The 16486-nt window shown below is 40.5% G+C and overlaps 1 protein-coding gene across 2 annotated transcripts in view; it reads left to right on the forward strand.

The window, feature by feature from the left end:
- Nucleotides 1-16486, forward strand: part of SPECC1 (sperm antigen with calponin homology and coiled-coil domains 1) — an 86345-nt gene that overhangs the window by 48458 nt on the left and 21401 nt on the right. Inside the window, exons 4-9 of one of the 2 annotated variants that reach the window (XM_082328090.1) lie at nucleotides 1153-1360; nucleotides 2039-2112; nucleotides 2655-2833; nucleotides 11808-11953; nucleotides 12173-12273; nucleotides 13565-13646. In XM_082328090.1, coding sequence (XP_082184216.1) covers nucleotides 1153-1360; nucleotides 2039-2112; nucleotides 2655-2833; nucleotides 11808-11953; nucleotides 12173-12273; nucleotides 13565-13646 — 790 coding nt within the window. Of the gene's footprint in view, nucleotides 1-1152; nucleotides 1361-2038; nucleotides 2113-2654; nucleotides 2834-7314; nucleotides 8662-11807; nucleotides 11954-12172; nucleotides 12274-13564; nucleotides 13647-16486 lie in introns of those variants that run through there. The other variant, XM_082328089.1, reaches the window with a different exon arrangement.

Genomic DNA, 16486 nt, shown 5'->3' on the forward strand with positions numbered 1-16486 from the left:
CTGTGTGATCCTGGATGTTCAGAAGAGAGCTGCAATGTGAGGTGTCATGGAACAAGTGTTAATAAAGCACAAGCCAGGGATTATGTCCCACCACTGCAGAAACAGCGATAGTCAGTGTGTGCAGCCTTTCCTGTATGGGAAGGGATCATGAGAAGAATGGCAAAATTGGCTAGTTGCAGAGGAAGAGAGCGTTGCCAAAAAGCACCTCCACGATTTGAGTGATTTAGAAAATCCAGATGTGCTTTCAGCTTCAATGGGTGACCACAGCAAATGGAGTTAGTAGAGGAAGCTCCCAAGTGCTCGTTAGAGCTGCAGTTTATGAAGAATAAATGAAAAACTGCTGAGTGCTCAGACTCTGTACCAAACTTTTATTGCTTGGTTTTGAAACCACAGATTTCCTCCTTTTTACTCTTCCTTTCCCTTGAATTAAGCTGTTTTGAATCATTGGCTATTTGTGACACCCAGACAAGACCACAGGCTTCTGTAAGGCTGCCCTTCAGTCAGGCTGTGCCAGTGCTACTGACTGAATTGGCAGCCTACACCTTGCTTTTCCATAACTTGTGGATACTCAGAGGTCTCCCCCAAACCTGGAAGCATAGATCTGTGGGCCTGAGCCAACAAACTGAAGTGCAGCAGATTCCCCCTTCAGTGATTCCAGATGTCTTGTATCCAGAAAATATACTTATCTGCAGTAGCTAGCTCTACTACGTATGTTTTCACAATACATTGAAAATGCACATGGTAAAAGCAGTAAAATTGTTAATGTGGACAAACTGATCGTCATCTTGGCCCTAAGGCAGCGATATCACTCTCATAACATAATACATGAATAGACGTGGAGCTTTCCAGGAATATCATTCCTCTCTGTTCATTACCTGCAGAGATTGGTTTGGGATTATGGTCATCCTATAGAAAATTTAATTTCCTTTCTAGCATCTTGTTTTATTATCTTCATGACTAGGAAAGAAAACTGGCATTAATAGCTCATCTGTGTTTCCTGAAACTGTCTCATTAGCATTGAAACTCGGGTTATACCATGCTTAGAACACAGTTCAATTCTTAAGAGTCCATGAGATGCCCAGTAAAATCTCTAATGAGCGGTATCTGTTAAGAAATAAAGACAGACTTGCAGCTTGCTTTCCTCCATTCCAGGCTGAGAATGAATGTGGTCAGCTGAAGGAGGTGTGTGACCGGCAGGCTGAGCAACTGAGCAGAACCAGCCAGAAGCTGCAGGAAAAAACATCAGAGAATGAAGCAGATATAAAAAACCTGAAAGAGACCATTTTCGAGTTGGAGGACCAGGTGGAACAACATCGTGCTATAAAACTTCACAATAACCAGCTCATCAGTGACCTAGAAAGTAGGTGGAGCTGAAAAAAGGATTTAAGGGGACTTATTCTGCAGGCTCAGTTATGGCTGCAACAGGGAGGAGGAGGCATGTCTTGATATGTGTGACAAGAGCCTCACTTCAGAAATATTCCAATTTTGGCCAGTCCTTTCTGTTCATGCACAAAAGTCACTATTTTAACAGTTAGTGCTATAGAAATAATATTAGAGACAGTCTCCAAGCCTCATTCTTCAGCGAAGGATGTATTGCCCATTCTAGAAACTGGGGTTGTTGGCCTTTTAAAGAGCTTTTAGGGAAAGGCACTAGTAAGAGCTGTGCAGTCGAGGTTGCTGTCGCGTTGTGGAAGGGGAGCTGCCACCTGGTGGAATGAGCGGCACATGTCGCTTACCAGTGTTACATCCAGTGCTCCAGGGTGTGTGTACTGAATAAGTGATCCTGCACATGTGATTCTGTAAATTTAAAAGTCTGGTTTAATGCATCAAAATAATGACCCATTTCAGAGATGTTTGAGTAACAAATCTACTGTTGATTCCATTCCTGATCCATTGACAGAGTACCTTAATTTCAGTTTAGTCTGTTCGGTGGCATTACTAGAAGGAAAACCAAGTAGGCTGCTGTGCCCTCCCATTTTCACCTTTCACCCTTGCCCTTATGTGTTTAATAATCTTTTCCCTTTTTTACTGTTCCTAGGTAAAGCGGTGAAGCTGGAAGAACAAAAACAAGATACAGAGAGGCAGCTGAAGGCTCTGACTAAGCAAATGAAGGTAAGGCTTAGACTCCATGACAAAGCTAAGCTGAGCTTTTACTGGATTTGAGAGAAGCATTGTATTTTTCTAGAACAATTGTAGAAAGTTCTTTCTACATCCTTTCATTCTCTTTACTCATTCCTAGCTGTTTCTTTGCCTGTGAAGGAAAAATATAATACATCCATTGCAAATTACTTTTGCTTTTTGTATCGATGAGCTACTACTACTTTGGAACAGCCGTTCCTGCTTCGTGAATCATCAGTAGCAGTGAGCTCTTTTCAGCAACAGTGCTTGTAGTAGTATCATAAGTCTGAATGATCAGTAGCTGTAGGAAGAACTTTGTACTTTTTGTATTGGAGTGGAGAGCTTAGCATCAGTTTCTTCTTTGGCAATCTTGTCAGTACCGTGTAGAGAGGCAAGTATTTAGTTTGACCTCGGCATCATCTTGAAATTGTGGTGAAATCCTGGTTGCTTGTCATCACTGAGAGATCCATAACTAAGTGCTCAGCTCAAGTAGGTGCATTCTTACAGCAGTTTGGGGTTCTAATTGCTCTTTGTAGGAAGATACAGAAGAGTGGAGGCGTTTTCAAGCTGATCTGCAGACTGCAGTGGTTGTAGCCAATGATATTAAGTGTGAAGCCCAGCAGGAGCTCCGTGTGGTAAAGAGGAAGCTTCAGGAGGAAGAGGAGAAGAGTGCCAGGCTGCAGAAGGAGCTGGATGAAGTGAAGGGCAGCAACAGGTTGGTTACTTACAAAGGCCAGGATTTGATCTCTGTGACTGCTAACATGCATGCAAACAGTGCTTTGTCAATAACTCTTCATTGGCTTGGATGTGCATGTTGTCTGTTTTTAACTCTTCTGACAGATTTTGTTGTCTCTTATTCTAAGATGTTTCTGTTCTCTTTCTTTTTGACGATCTAGTTCTGTCAACTAGGCCATGAAGTTTTAATCAGCAAACATTAGGTAATAACAATTGCCAATATCCTCTTATAGCTTTGTTCTCAATGCAGTATCCCACTGTGTTTTATTGCCTTCATATCTCTCTGTGCAGCTGTATTAAACCATCTGTGAAAAGATTGGTTAACTACATATATTCAATGGTACATCCAGAAGAGAACTACTTAACCTGAGAGGAATCAAGGACTATATATGTTCAAATTAAAATGAGGACTAGCTGGACTTCTTTGTTCTGCAAGTCTCATACGTGTTGACTGAGTGATCAATGCAAGTACTAGGATTCCTCACCTCGCATCTCCTGTCCTTAATTTGAAACCTATTATGTGATTAGCTGTGTTAAATGGTCTGGACTGTGGCCTGGGTTAGCATTTAGCCCAGAAGTGACTTTGTCATGCAGTGGACCCACCTGTAAAACAATTGCTGTAGTCTCAGTGGTTGGAGGGGGGACAGTAATTGTGAACCGTTCAGACATATACCCCAGCCTGGGAAGCTGTATATGTGGGGCTTCCCTCTGTGGGAGCATGGTAAGAACAGTGACTTTTACAATTGAATCTGGAACCAGTACAGGTGCCTTACAATGTGGCTTTTATGCTAGTGCATGACCTTTTATGTCCCACCTTTCATTCCAAAAAATCATACTACAATTGAAGTACTACATAAGAAGAGATGGAAAACAAAAGATGTATTAGAAGGAAGAACCAAAATTTCTTAAGATGACAGTACTCTGTTCTTTTTTTGCATTGACGCAAGAGAGCCAGCAGAGCTGCAGTGATGAAAAGTTGTACAGGGGAAACAAAATAACACAAAGAGTGGTACTGCTTATCAAAAATGTGTGCCAAATTAATTTTGCTCTTCTAGACTTTTCCATTTAATCTCTCTCCTAGTAGATTCATGGCCACTGGTAGAATAGCCCCTGGAACCCATAGCCACAGTGGAACACAATCCTGTCATTTCTTTCAGGTGGAGTAACAGTCCAGCTTTGTTGCACATATTTGCTCACTGTTTTCCATTCAGGAGTTTCCACAGCAGCTGTACAGTAGATGGGAGTAAAAAGATGGAGGGCTTTTGTGCGGAGGTGTAGGGATCAGAATTCCTGGATTGAAGGAACAGAAATACTTCCTTGCAGAAAAATAAAGGAATGTGTTTAAGCTCCAGTTTCATTATCAGAATCCCCAGTGAATGCAAAGAAAAGCTGTTACAGAGTATGTATTCAGACAAAATGATTACCAGACAGCACTTACGTTCTGGGCTCTGTTTCCATTCCTAATTTGTTCTTAATGAAATTTCTCTTGCTTAGAGTGGGTTCGATATATAAGGGCAGGAATCATACGCTTGTAGTTTCCCCTCTATATTCTTTTGGTTTTTTTAATCTAAAGATGTATTTGATAATACTTAAACTGAATAGAAGATGACCTGCTAATTTGCAAACTGGGATATTTATCTTCCATGTATAAGGAACACGGCTGCATTGTCAGCTCTTTGGCATAAGAAGCCTGAGCTGCACATACTGCTTTTGAAATTAGATATCCAGAATCCGTACGTACATAGTTCCAGAAAGAGGTATTCAGATACGTATTTAATTAAGTCAGTTCTGGCATTTGTCTCTCCACCTCTATCACAGATATATGTCTGTCTTTGCGTCATGTTGACTATCTGTATAGCTCGCTTTGAGTACTGTGTTGGTCATGGAGCCGGATATGCTGTCTGCAGTGGGCAATATTTATTTTCTTTCAAAGACAGGTGTCGAGACCAAATTTTGCATCTGTCAATTTAAGTATAACTAATTTGACTCACAGTGTCTATGCAGAGAGTGCAAAACTTCTGTACTGAGTGGTATGGAGAAGATAATGAAGTCTATGTAAGTCATTGTCTAAACAAACCAGTGATCAACAGCTAAGCACTGAATTTTTAAAACTGTACTGACCTATAAAACAAATTCTTGAAGTCTCCAAAGCTCCTGCTCAGAGCCAGTTCTACACTCCCAGTTATTTTTGCGTTCCTGAGGTCACTATCTTCCCCAGCACCTCAGCTTCTTTCACCCAGAAAGTTCTGGGGATATTCTCATCGTTGCTTTTAGTCAGCTTTCACAAGTGCTACTGCTCAGAATCAGCAGTAGATTCTGGTACCTGTGGTGACTTTTAATGCATGCTCAGCACTGGTGGAAACAGTTTGTAGCATGATACCTTAACACAGTCTATAAAGTATTCCTTATATTTGCTAATGCTGAGCAGCTGTGCACTCAGCTGAATATCTGACAGTCCCTCGCGGAAGTTTCCTGTCTGATTTTTAAGCTCCGATTGGAAAATGTACCTTCCAAATAGCTTGCTACTCAAAGGTTTTTGGCAAAATCTGAGCCATCTCTTGAGGGTCATTAGACTCTACTTCATAAATCGATCTTGAAGCCAATTTATCTCCTATGACATCCTGCCATTTTAATGTTTGCCTGTGGCTGCCTGAGTTCCTGCTGCCAAGTTTGATTTCACCGTTACATTCTTCTAATCAGACAAAAAGTCATTTTTGGTTCAGGAACAACCAAAGAACTTGCAGAAAAAATCCTGATGAGGTCATCAGAGTTCATCTGAATGAAGGTAAGAGCCTCCCAAAGGCATCTTTAACACAGATTAAATGTCTAATTCTATGACTAAGAGTGTTGGGGGGAGGTTGGACCAGCACCAAACAAATGGAATAAGGAAGAGAGGAGTTAACTTGCCCCAAGTTAGTACTGATTGAAACCTACAAATTGATTAACCCTTGTTTCAGACAGTCTTCCATGATACTTTACATCCTAATTAATGTTATTTCTCTGCAGTAAAATGCAAAAGCTTACAATCCACTGTTGTGTAACTGTCTCCTCACAGGTGGTGGAAATGGAAATTATATAGCCTCCATCCTTGGAGGTTTTCAAGACCAGCCAGGATAAGACCTGAGTAACCTGGTCTGACCTCATAGCTGACCCTGCTTTGAGCAGGAAGTTGGACCAGGTGGCTTCCTGAGGTCCCTTCCAACCTGAATTATCTTATGATCCTGTAGCAGGTTTCATCTTTTTGGAACACTCACCTTGGAAATAAATTCATTTTTGTAGCTGTTCTAGGAACAAATACTTAAGTGGCTGGGAAAAAAAATGCTGTATTTGGTTTGTAAGACAAAGGAAGAAAATTATTGCTGAAAGTACCCAAATCATGGATGGCCCTTTTTGGCTTCACTACACACCCATTTCCAGGCCTTTCTGGCAATACACTGTTTAGCAGCAGTGAAAGTTTCAAGGTCTTGGTTTGGCTCTTTCCCTTCAAGTTGTCAAAATGATTTTGGCACTATAACATTATGTGCCTTGAACCAAGAACATGGAGGGAAGACAGGTGGGCTGGGAGTAGTACTCAGAAAACAGAGAAATTATATCTGTAATTAAATGAGCGACTTCTTAGAATAATAAAATAATCTAACCAAATCTTCAAACGGAAGCCTAAAGTGAAGATTGTGATGTATCCCACTAATTTGCTTCTGTTCTTCCTCCTAAAGTCTCAAATGCCACAGCATGGCAGTGTTACATGCTTTTTCTCCTGGAAATAAGCTTGTATTCTATGTGTATTAAACCCTGCTGTCAGTCTGTATGTGCTGATGTGCTGCTCATTTGTGCCTGTGTTTTGCAGCTGTTCTGTCTTACAGAGGTCTGATAGTTCATTCTGCTCTCACTGAAAGTAAGCAAACTAGAATGTCAGAGCAGGGTCCTTGAAGTATTGCTTGTTTGCTCTAGTTAGTGTCTCCTCAGAGTTGTTCTTTTTTGTTTGTTTGGGGTTTGGTTGGGTTTTTTTACACTGCATGGAGATTATTCTATCCCCTTTGGTGTAAAGACCCTGAAACAGAAACTCTGAGGTAGAGCAACTCTAGTTGCCTGGACGGGTTCATGTACCCATTTTGAATGAATAGTCCTAAATGATTAGAGGAGAGGAAAGCCAGGAGCACTACCATCCCTGTCCTTTGAAATTGGTTCCCTGGCTTTAAATACTTACTTTCTTCCTATCTGAGCAACATAGGTGTTTTTTCTCTTTTGTATTTTGTATTGTTGTTTGCTCATCACATCCCAAAGCTGAGTTTGTGGAGTGGTAAGGCACTCCTTTAACTGTCCTAGCAACACCATCAGCATTTTCCCCACTCCCCTTTATTTAGTGATGATGGGATGATTAACTGTAAAATAGAGAGCTGTACCTCAGGATGGGTATTGTATTGCTTCTCATAACTTCCCAAATTGTTGTCTGTATCTCCATAGGTGCCTGATCTCTACCAGCTAACACAGCCCTGAATGGATGCATAGCCAGGCCTGTGAGGCACTTCAGGACGTACTTCAACTTGCAGCTGAAAAAGGGAAGTTTCAATTTGAGAAAGCACCTCCAGTTTTTTATTGCCCTGCAAAAGTCAAGTGTATCGCAAAGTGTGAATGCCGCTCAGGTCCACCTCCTCCCCATGGGCAAGAGCCTATTTCTTTGTTTCAGAAGGCTTCTCTCTTCAGAAGACTCCATGAAGTGGAAAAAGTTCTAAAACCAGCTAGGCCATAAGAAGTAATCACAGAGATCTGGGGAACTGAAATAACTGAGGGATGGGGTATAAAGAGAATTTCTGTGTAAACAGAGATTCGAACATGCCATTTTAAGCGTAAGCAAACAATAAAACTGAGTGTGTATGTCTAATTTGTAAAATTTAATGCACATACACATTACAAGTTCTCCATATAGTATTATACTCATAGATCTATCTGTGTGAGTCTAAATACATGTATGCATACAGATCAGTATGTATGAATACACACACAAACTCAAGTGATAGGTTACTGAAATCCAGCAGGAAAACGGAATAGAAAGTTGAAGTTATTTATTTGGTTTCAGCTGCTTCGATGGTTTCAGATTTTTAATAATTGCATTGACAAGGCACTTGCCACTGGGTGGCATGTCTGACTCAGTGTGTGTTAGGAAGCAGGGTGGTGCCCAAGGAGCACGTCCTGCTATGACTTTCACAGAGAATGTCCCACATGAGGTTTGTCCCGGCTGTGAGAATTGCAGATGGAGAAATCAGAAGGAAAAGAAATTAATATATCAAGCCCCTAGTAAATATCCTCTCAGAAAGGAGTTGTTCTCATGCCCTTAACTCAGGTGAAGTATATGATCAGGGAGAACTTGCTGAAGTTCAGCTTTGCAACTGGAGACACCTGGAGAGAGCTTTACTTCGATGCTAAGGACAAACTCGGAAGTCACCATCTCTACCAGGAGATCATCAGGATTCATTCCAGGACTGGAATTTCATGTTTTGGCTGTGGGATTCCCGTCCTTTCCTCCTGGATGTGAAGACCTAGCAAGGGCCTGGTCTCAGAGCAGGCTGAGCTAGCAGAGAATTCTGCAGGATGTCCTGGCTTTGGCATGGCCTTCACCTTTGTGCCGTGCTACTGGAGTGTATGCATATATGCACACTTGTGTTGCCTTTCTTTTCTGTGCTGGCAGCTGTTGAATGTTGGTTTTTATGTTTAAGAAATACATATTGAAGTGCCAAATAAATGTTTAAGTGTCTGGAATTGTCTGCTGCCTGCCCTTGGCCTCTCTTCTGTTCTGTGCATCAGTAGCTGTGTGTCTCTTTGTGTCCCTTGGAGTTCAGGAGGATTCACAACAATGACAGGAACTGTGTCAAAGACTAGATTGCAGAGTAATTATTTCTGAAAATATGGTTCCGTGGTCCTACACCACATGTAATGAAGAGGTCATGGGAGCAGTTTAGAAATTTCAAAAACACATGAAGGCTGCTGTTGCCAAAATCTATACATTAAGCACAGAAAGACTTGCGCTTTGGTGGTCTGTTGTCCACGTATTCCAAATCTAGAAAACAGGGAGACTAACTCTTGCCATTAGAGAAAAGCTCGCTACATCTACTTCTTTTACCAGTGAATGAATGAAACTAGGCAGTGTTTTTGTGAAAAGGATTCTGGACACTTTAATTCCTTTGTGGCTAAAGTGCTCTGCTTCCTCCTGGAGCTGCTCCACTTAAGCCAGCTGCACTTGCAGCATTTATCTGTGTAAATCATTCATTCTTGTTTCAAGGCAAGCATACAGCAGTAGATGACATTTTGCTCAAATCCATCCTTTTTGTAGCAGAGCTTGCTTAGTCATCTTGGATGGCCTAAGCTATACTAAGCTAAATAAACTCTGTGCACAAGGAGTACTTTTTGGTTTGAATTTATGGCTTCTCATTAATCTTTCCAAGTCATGTTCTCCTACACTGTCCTCCTGAATTAGCTTGCTACTGCAAGTTAAGCTATTACTCTTCTGCTTCTCTATTAAGAAACCCATATATGTACACATACATGCATCCCCTTATCATACAGATTTTTGTCTTTAAAAATGGAAGGTACTCACCAAGTTCCATAACTCTCCATTGCTTGTTGGCTGGCACGTGTGGTTTTAGTTGAAGCAAATAGGTCTCAGCACTATTCTTCCTACCTTTCATGCCAAGGTTTGCAGTATGTGAGGCTTCGGTTTTCTCATGTGATTGTGTTTAACCTAGGAGGTTGTTTCAGGGTGCATTAGAAGCCTATTACAAATATACAAACTTAAAATTACAGGAAGCGTCCTAACAAAATTGGAATCTGTAGTAGCTCCAGCACTTGAATCTTCATGATTACTCTGTACAATGACAGAATAATGGCATGTGATTTCTCAATGGACTTTTCTGAGGCATGGCCTAAGGGCTGGTCTATTACTCTATTTAACATGTTTGCATCCTTTTGCAATCAAAGGCTAGACTGAGGAGACTAGTCTGTGAGGCTTGAACTGTTCTCAGAGTTAAATCCTAACCAATGAAGTGATGGTTGCCTGGAGCGTACCTCTGGCTTGCTTTATTCTCAAGATTTGCCAGTTGGCCTACAGGCATTTGCTATTCCTTTCTTACTCTGATAATACTCCACAAACCTTGTGGATGCCCTCGTTACCTGGATAACTAGACAGAACTTTTGCATAGTGGCCTATTTAATTCTTGAAAGTGCAATGGATTGCATTGAGTGGCTTGGTATCTTGAGGCAAAAATCTATCCTTCCTCCATAATTTACTAGAAGCAGGACTCCTTTACCTTTTGTGTTTTCATATAACTAAAGTGGAGATGTTATCACCTGTGGATTTGTTGTTTAGGCTTTATGAAGCCACAGAAGAAAAAGTGAAGGGTAGAACTTAAAGTTAGTCAGCAAAACACTGGCTTCCTCAGAGCTCAGTGAATCTTATCCAATCTGCCTTTCTTCCTCATTGGATTAAATAGAGAATGGAACTGAAATGGCTTTTTCTCTAGCCATCTGCCTCTGCAGGCTCCCCTGGCACACAAGGAGCTTAAATGAATTAGCAAAGAAATAGCCAATGTTTGCTTAAAGACAGCACCTCCTTAAGCTCTGCCAAAAATAGAAACATGAGTCACTCTTATTGTCTTATTCACTAACACCCTTTAGCCCCTTGCATTTTGTAGACTGTGATGCTAAAATGAAAAGAAGACAATTCTGACTTCTGGTTTTAGCTCAACAGAAGCTGTTCAACCCAATAGGCACTTTCTGGATGGAGTCCTTCAGCCTTCTTGTGAAATAATTTCTGGTTTTGTGTTCATGTAGCTCTTGGTGCCTACCGTACTTAAAAGTAGGGAAAAGTGGTGATGCTCCAGCATGCATTTCTTAAGCAGCTAGATCAGGAAAGTAATGTATAAATACTCTCTTTTTACATGACCAGACTTTGTTATCTAATTGCAGCTTTCCTAAGCTAAAGCTAGGTAATTACACTCGAAGTCTACCTGAGAGCTACCGGGTAAGTACAGTGTCAGTGCTAAGCAATGTCAGCCAGATCCATAAAATGCATGACTAGAAGCAACACTACACTGTATGATTACATTTGCTGTTTAACACAGCTGTGGACTTCCCTGTACTGATTCCTGTAAGTCCAGCACCTAATCGTGACTTCAAAATTTCTTTTCAATGGAGTAACTTAATGATCCTTCCTGTTAAAATGTGAGCCTTATTTCTGTTTTGAATTTGTCTATCTTCATTTCAGACATTGAATTTTGGTATTCTTGTATCTGCTAGGATGAAGCACTTATCAGTTTTATTCCCCATGTAACTGCTTATGGATTGTGATTGAAGGTTTACTTGTTCAGCAGATGTCCTTGTTCATAAGCTGTAAGAGTTGAGTTTCCAAGAGTTGATTTTTCATTATGAAGTATATTTTCTGGTTTAATTTTTATGGCTCTTATCTGAACCCTGTCCAATTACTTATTTTCTTTTCAATTATGGCATTTTAACTGGTAACAGTTACTCCAGCAGTGGTCACGCCAATTAAAAACGTAGAGTGAAAATAACATCTTTCTCTTTGGTTACTTTCCTCATTATACACTGAGGACCACAGTAGCCCCTTGGCCCCTGTGCTGTATTGAAAGCCCATCTTCAGGTAATTATCGATGATTACTCACAAGTCTCATCAAACTGCTTTTTTCTATGATAGTCCTCCATCCTGTGTGAGGATGGGGAATGGAGATGATATGGTAAACAACACAGAAAAGTTTGTTAGACTCAATGATTTAATGTTTGCCAGGCACTCCAAGAAAAGAACATGAACATTCTAATGAGTGGTCCGTGTTCTGGGCATTGCAATAAAAGATGCGCGTCGTTGGATTTGACTTACTACATATAAAGACCTTTAATCTCTGCTTGTACTTCCTGTTGCCCCTGACTTTGGTCTGGTTTCTGCTTTGCAGGCTGACAGCTGAAGAGGTAGAACCTCTAGAGGCAGATACAACCAGCCGCTGGCAAGGAGTCTGCATTAGCAGAGCATCTCCCACACCATCAGAATCTGCAGCCACTGTGAAGTCGCTGATAAAATCATTTGACTTAGGATGCTCAGGTATTTGAACACTATTTTGTAGTAAAAAATTTTTCTAGCAGTGAGCAGGTAATGTTTGCCATTTTGTGCTGCTTCTTGCTTCTTAATGGATATTTTCTGTCGGTTCTTGGTACATAAATACTCTCTGTGGAATGTCGCTACACTAGTGGTTCCCTGTTCTGACAAGAAGGAGAGAGTTGGGTTTGAAATGCAAATGTTTCCACATTTTTTCCCTTGCAGGTAGCACTGGACAAAATATCACAGTTCACAAGGTCCCCAGGAGCCCTCTAAGTGGAATTCCAGTGAGGACAGCCCCAGCAGCTGCTGTTTCCCCCATGCAGGTACAAAGAGCTCTTTCTAGCCTTGCAGTTTTAAAATGGGTAGATGCAGTGTTTGCTACAGCATGACACAGCTTCAGCATGCCAACATGCATATGTTGACAGGGGGAAGGGGAAACTCATCTGTTTATTTGCTGTGAAACATCAAATGCTGTAGTACTAACAAAAAGGATCAAAGTGAGTTTGTCTTTGACTTCAGCTTAGAGGTCTCAGTGGACGGATGTGAACTCTTCAGAATACAATTCTGAACTTTAATCGCTGTTGACCAGAAAATAGGTTTCGATTATTGGGAGTGAGTTACAAGAAACATCGTACTAAACCAGGTAGTTGGCATGTGAGCTGAGAGACAAGGGATAATAAGTTTCTAAGATGCATGCTCCCGGTTATCCAGTAGGTTCATTCAGTGCTGAATGAAGCGCTCCTACAGTTTGGTTTTTTTCTTACTGAAGCATAACTGCTCTGGAATGTAGTACTTCTTATGTCACTGCACCAGTTACTTAACTTTCCATTAGCAATTTTCAAATCTGTGGTGTGATGTTATTAGAAATACTGCTTTTGTGAACGATGGAGAAGTAAATGCACTGTGCTTCTTGATTTTCGCATATGCTGAAGGTGGCATACCATCAGACTGCTAACCTTTCTAGGCTAGAGAAGCCATTGTATGTTTTTTGACTGGGTGGTTACTGGACTTACAACAGGATCTTCCCCTCGGAATCCGGGTAAAAAACAGTTGTGAGGCTAGGTTGTTTAGGTGAGTGTTCTGAAGAATGAGGTGACTTTGAAAGACTATTTAACAAATGTGTGAGCACGTTTCCTTCAAAGAATTGGCAAAGGAAGTTTAAAGAATGGGATTAAACAGAGGTCTGGGAACCTTCTGTTAATGCCTGGCTGAGGGGGTATTAATGCTGAAAACTGGTGCTGGAGCTGCAGAGACAAGAATCCTTCTGACTTATGATTCGGGGTGAGGACAGAGGCAGGGTTAGCAACTGGCATTCTTTCTTTGGGTTTGTGACACTAGATTATGTTTGGCAAGAGAAAAAAATGGTGCAAATAGAAATGTGAAATAGTTCAGGAACCAATATATTAGCAGCTAAAAATATTGTCCCTTTGTCCTTTTATTTTTCACAACCATTTATCCAGCTCTAGGTACAGCTGATACCTTGTTGAAAGGTTTCTGTATCCCTCCACCTGCTTTGTGATCTTGAGATAGCAGAAACATCTCTTCTTTTTGCTCGCTTATTGAAGCATGATGGCTAGTATTTTTTTAATTATCTTCTGTACGTTTGTTTCACAGAGACATTCTGTTTATAATAATGCCAAGCCAGCCAGCAAGGGCATTGCCAGACATGCCGATCTTTCAGACCTTCCTCTTGCAGGTAAGTTGCAGTAAACGTACAAATGTTGCCTCTTTTTAGTAGCAAAAACTTGTCATTAACTGTTGGCCTCCGCCTGGGCCATTTTTCCTCTTCTCATATGGTCAAAGGAAACATGAAAAAGTGTCTTCAGAGTCTTTGTTTTAGAGAACTTATTAATTTTGTCATGTTTCCATTCCCATCTTGATCATAGCCTTAGAAAACTAAAAAATAGCTGATTTATTATGGTTTGCCAACACAAACTTGCCTTCTTTATTCCAAAGTATCCATGGCACCTCTCTAATCCATGCTGTGGAACTGGAGAGAATTGGATTTTGTTCAACATGTATGTATCTGGAACAAGTCCAGAGCGCTGTCTTTTGAGGGTTTATTTGTTTTTAAATTGAGCTTCATTTGAAATACATCAAACATTTCAGATACCGATGTGACTGTTTTAGGAGCAGTCATATTTGGGCTCGAAATAGTTCGTTCTGAGAGTTCTCAAGAGCTGTGTTTGTTTTTATTTCACACTTTGCTTTTGTTCTCTTGTCATTTAATATTCTTTTCTACCAGTGTTTGTTTCCCATTTTCTCTAGGGCCCTTTATTTTGATTATCTACTCCTGAATGTAGTTGTTGCATTGGAATCAAAGCTAGTAACAACAGATTATTGAATTTTTAAGGGGAGATGAAATATTATATTCCTGTAGTGAAACCTCAGTGAAACTGCAGGGAGGGACAAAAAAAATCGGTCACAACTTCTTCATTGGTGGACTGGATTTTCTGCAATAGTTTGCTAGTACAGGAGAGAAGTTAGAACCTGTCTTCATTTTTAAACTCTTCAGATAATCTGCTAAGATTCCCCTTCATCATTCAAAGATGAAGAGATACTGGATCTGAACAGCAAAGCAGGTTATAGGGTAGATGGCAGCATAAACAAATAACATCTTGTCTGTGCTACTGGCTTCTCCTGTAGGAGTAAATGTTAGGCAAGCAGAAGTTATCAGTGGAGCAGACTGAGTTTACTTATTTGTATCAGTTGGTTTCCAGAAGATGTCTTGCATGAGAGTGTAGAGTGATCCTAAATAGAACATAAGACCTTTTTAATCTCTACCAGTTTACTGTAGAGTCAAGTAATCTGTCAACCGTGTAATATAATGCCAGTCCTTAATAATAAATATCCCGCTTCAGGCCATGGGTAATTATTGTTATTACCCATAGACAATTGTTCTGTGAAAATCTGTTGAAATCAACAGATATTTTATTAGCCAGTGTATGGTAAAAATTTATGGTTGCTTATCTAACAAGTTCCTGTATTTACGGCTTGTCTTTGTACCTGGATTTAATTTAGTTCCAATAATCCATAGCAAAGGCTTACTCACTATAAAGTTGTAATAGCTCTGGTTCCAATCTAAATAATCCTAGAAGGAGTTGATCCAAGCCCTATGCAAACAACACTGAATTAAAAAATATCCCCAAGGAAACTCAGAGTGAAGTAGTCTCCATAATAATAATCTTCTGGCTGATTCCATCTGACCAGTATCACAGCAGGGTTCTGTGATGTCCTTAATATGACCCAAATGTTACATCGCTGGAGAGGAGAACGGACTACTTCGCAGAGAGAGCCGATCTTTGGCTATGATCTTTTAATTTAGAATCAGAGGTTTACTGGTTCTGTCCTGGAGTTTCTAGCAGCCAGAAATAAGTCAAAGGAAGTATATTACTCATGCAAGTGAGATTCAAAGTACAAAACTGGATACTGTTAACTTGCACCACTTCAGGCACTACTGTATCATTCAAGCCAGTAACCACAAAGTTTCTTTAAATAGTGCAAATAGATAGTGCTAACAGAATGTGATTTTCCTTAATCATGTTGCATATTTTTCATACGATTATTATCCTGTTTCTCTCTCCAAATGATTCCTAATATGCCCTCATCTTCTCCCTCTTTTCTTTCCAGCTAGATGCTTCCAGTAGCCTTTATTCCTATCTGGAATCCTTCCTTCTCCTTCCTTTTTCTGTATCGTGCATGAACGCATCCTGAATGATTGGCACAGCACTTCCTAATTGGACCATGCCATTAACCAGTCCAATTGTGTTAATGACAATTTAACAGTGCTTGCCTTTTTTTTTTTTCTTTTTTTTTTGGCTATCCTTATAAACCAGTGAGAAACCTCCATTCCTCCTCAGAATGTTCAGATTTTGTTTACTGATATGCCTTTTGCGGTAGATCTGTTTCTCTAAGCAGAATATTCCTGAGTTTAAAACCGTCCCAAGAATCATGCATTGGATGCCTGTCTGACTGGTGTGGCTATTTAAATTTGAGGCAATTCCCCATAAATCCAACCTAATGAGGAGCTAGGAGAATCATACACATTTGGAATATATAGTGGAAAACAAACAAAAAGACTTTTAAAAAGTATGCTGTGTGCTATTTCTTATTTGTTACGGATTCATGGTGCACACAAAGAAGAGACAGGTGAGTGGAAGGAAGGATGACCCTGACTGAGCAAGGTGTATGCAATCCAAGAGCCAAGTTGCTGGAAAGGAAACAGTCTCCTAGGACTGGATTCTGTCCTTTTCCATCTGGACTTCTTAATAGATAGGAACTTAGCAGCTGTTTATGCCGTGGAAAGAAGGTGCAGAAATGCCTATAGCTCTCAGCAGCTACAAATGCTGATTAAGTCTTGTGAAATTCAGGAGTCAAAGCAAGGGCAGCTGCCTGCCTGTTGGAAGGATGTGTTCATCTGGCAACTGCTTATACACGCACCCCAGTTACTATGGAAAAGAAGTTTAGGGCTGATTCAGTGATAGTAGCCTTTGCTGAGGCTGAGATAAGAAGGAATTCACACCTCTAGGTGATATG

The sequence above is a fragment of the Platalea leucorodia genome (assembly GCF_965183815.1).
Source record: "Platalea leucorodia genome assembly, chromosome: 16".
In the NCBI taxonomy this organism is placed as follows: Eukaryota; Metazoa; Chordata; class Aves; order Pelecaniformes; family Threskiornithidae; genus Platalea; species Platalea leucorodia.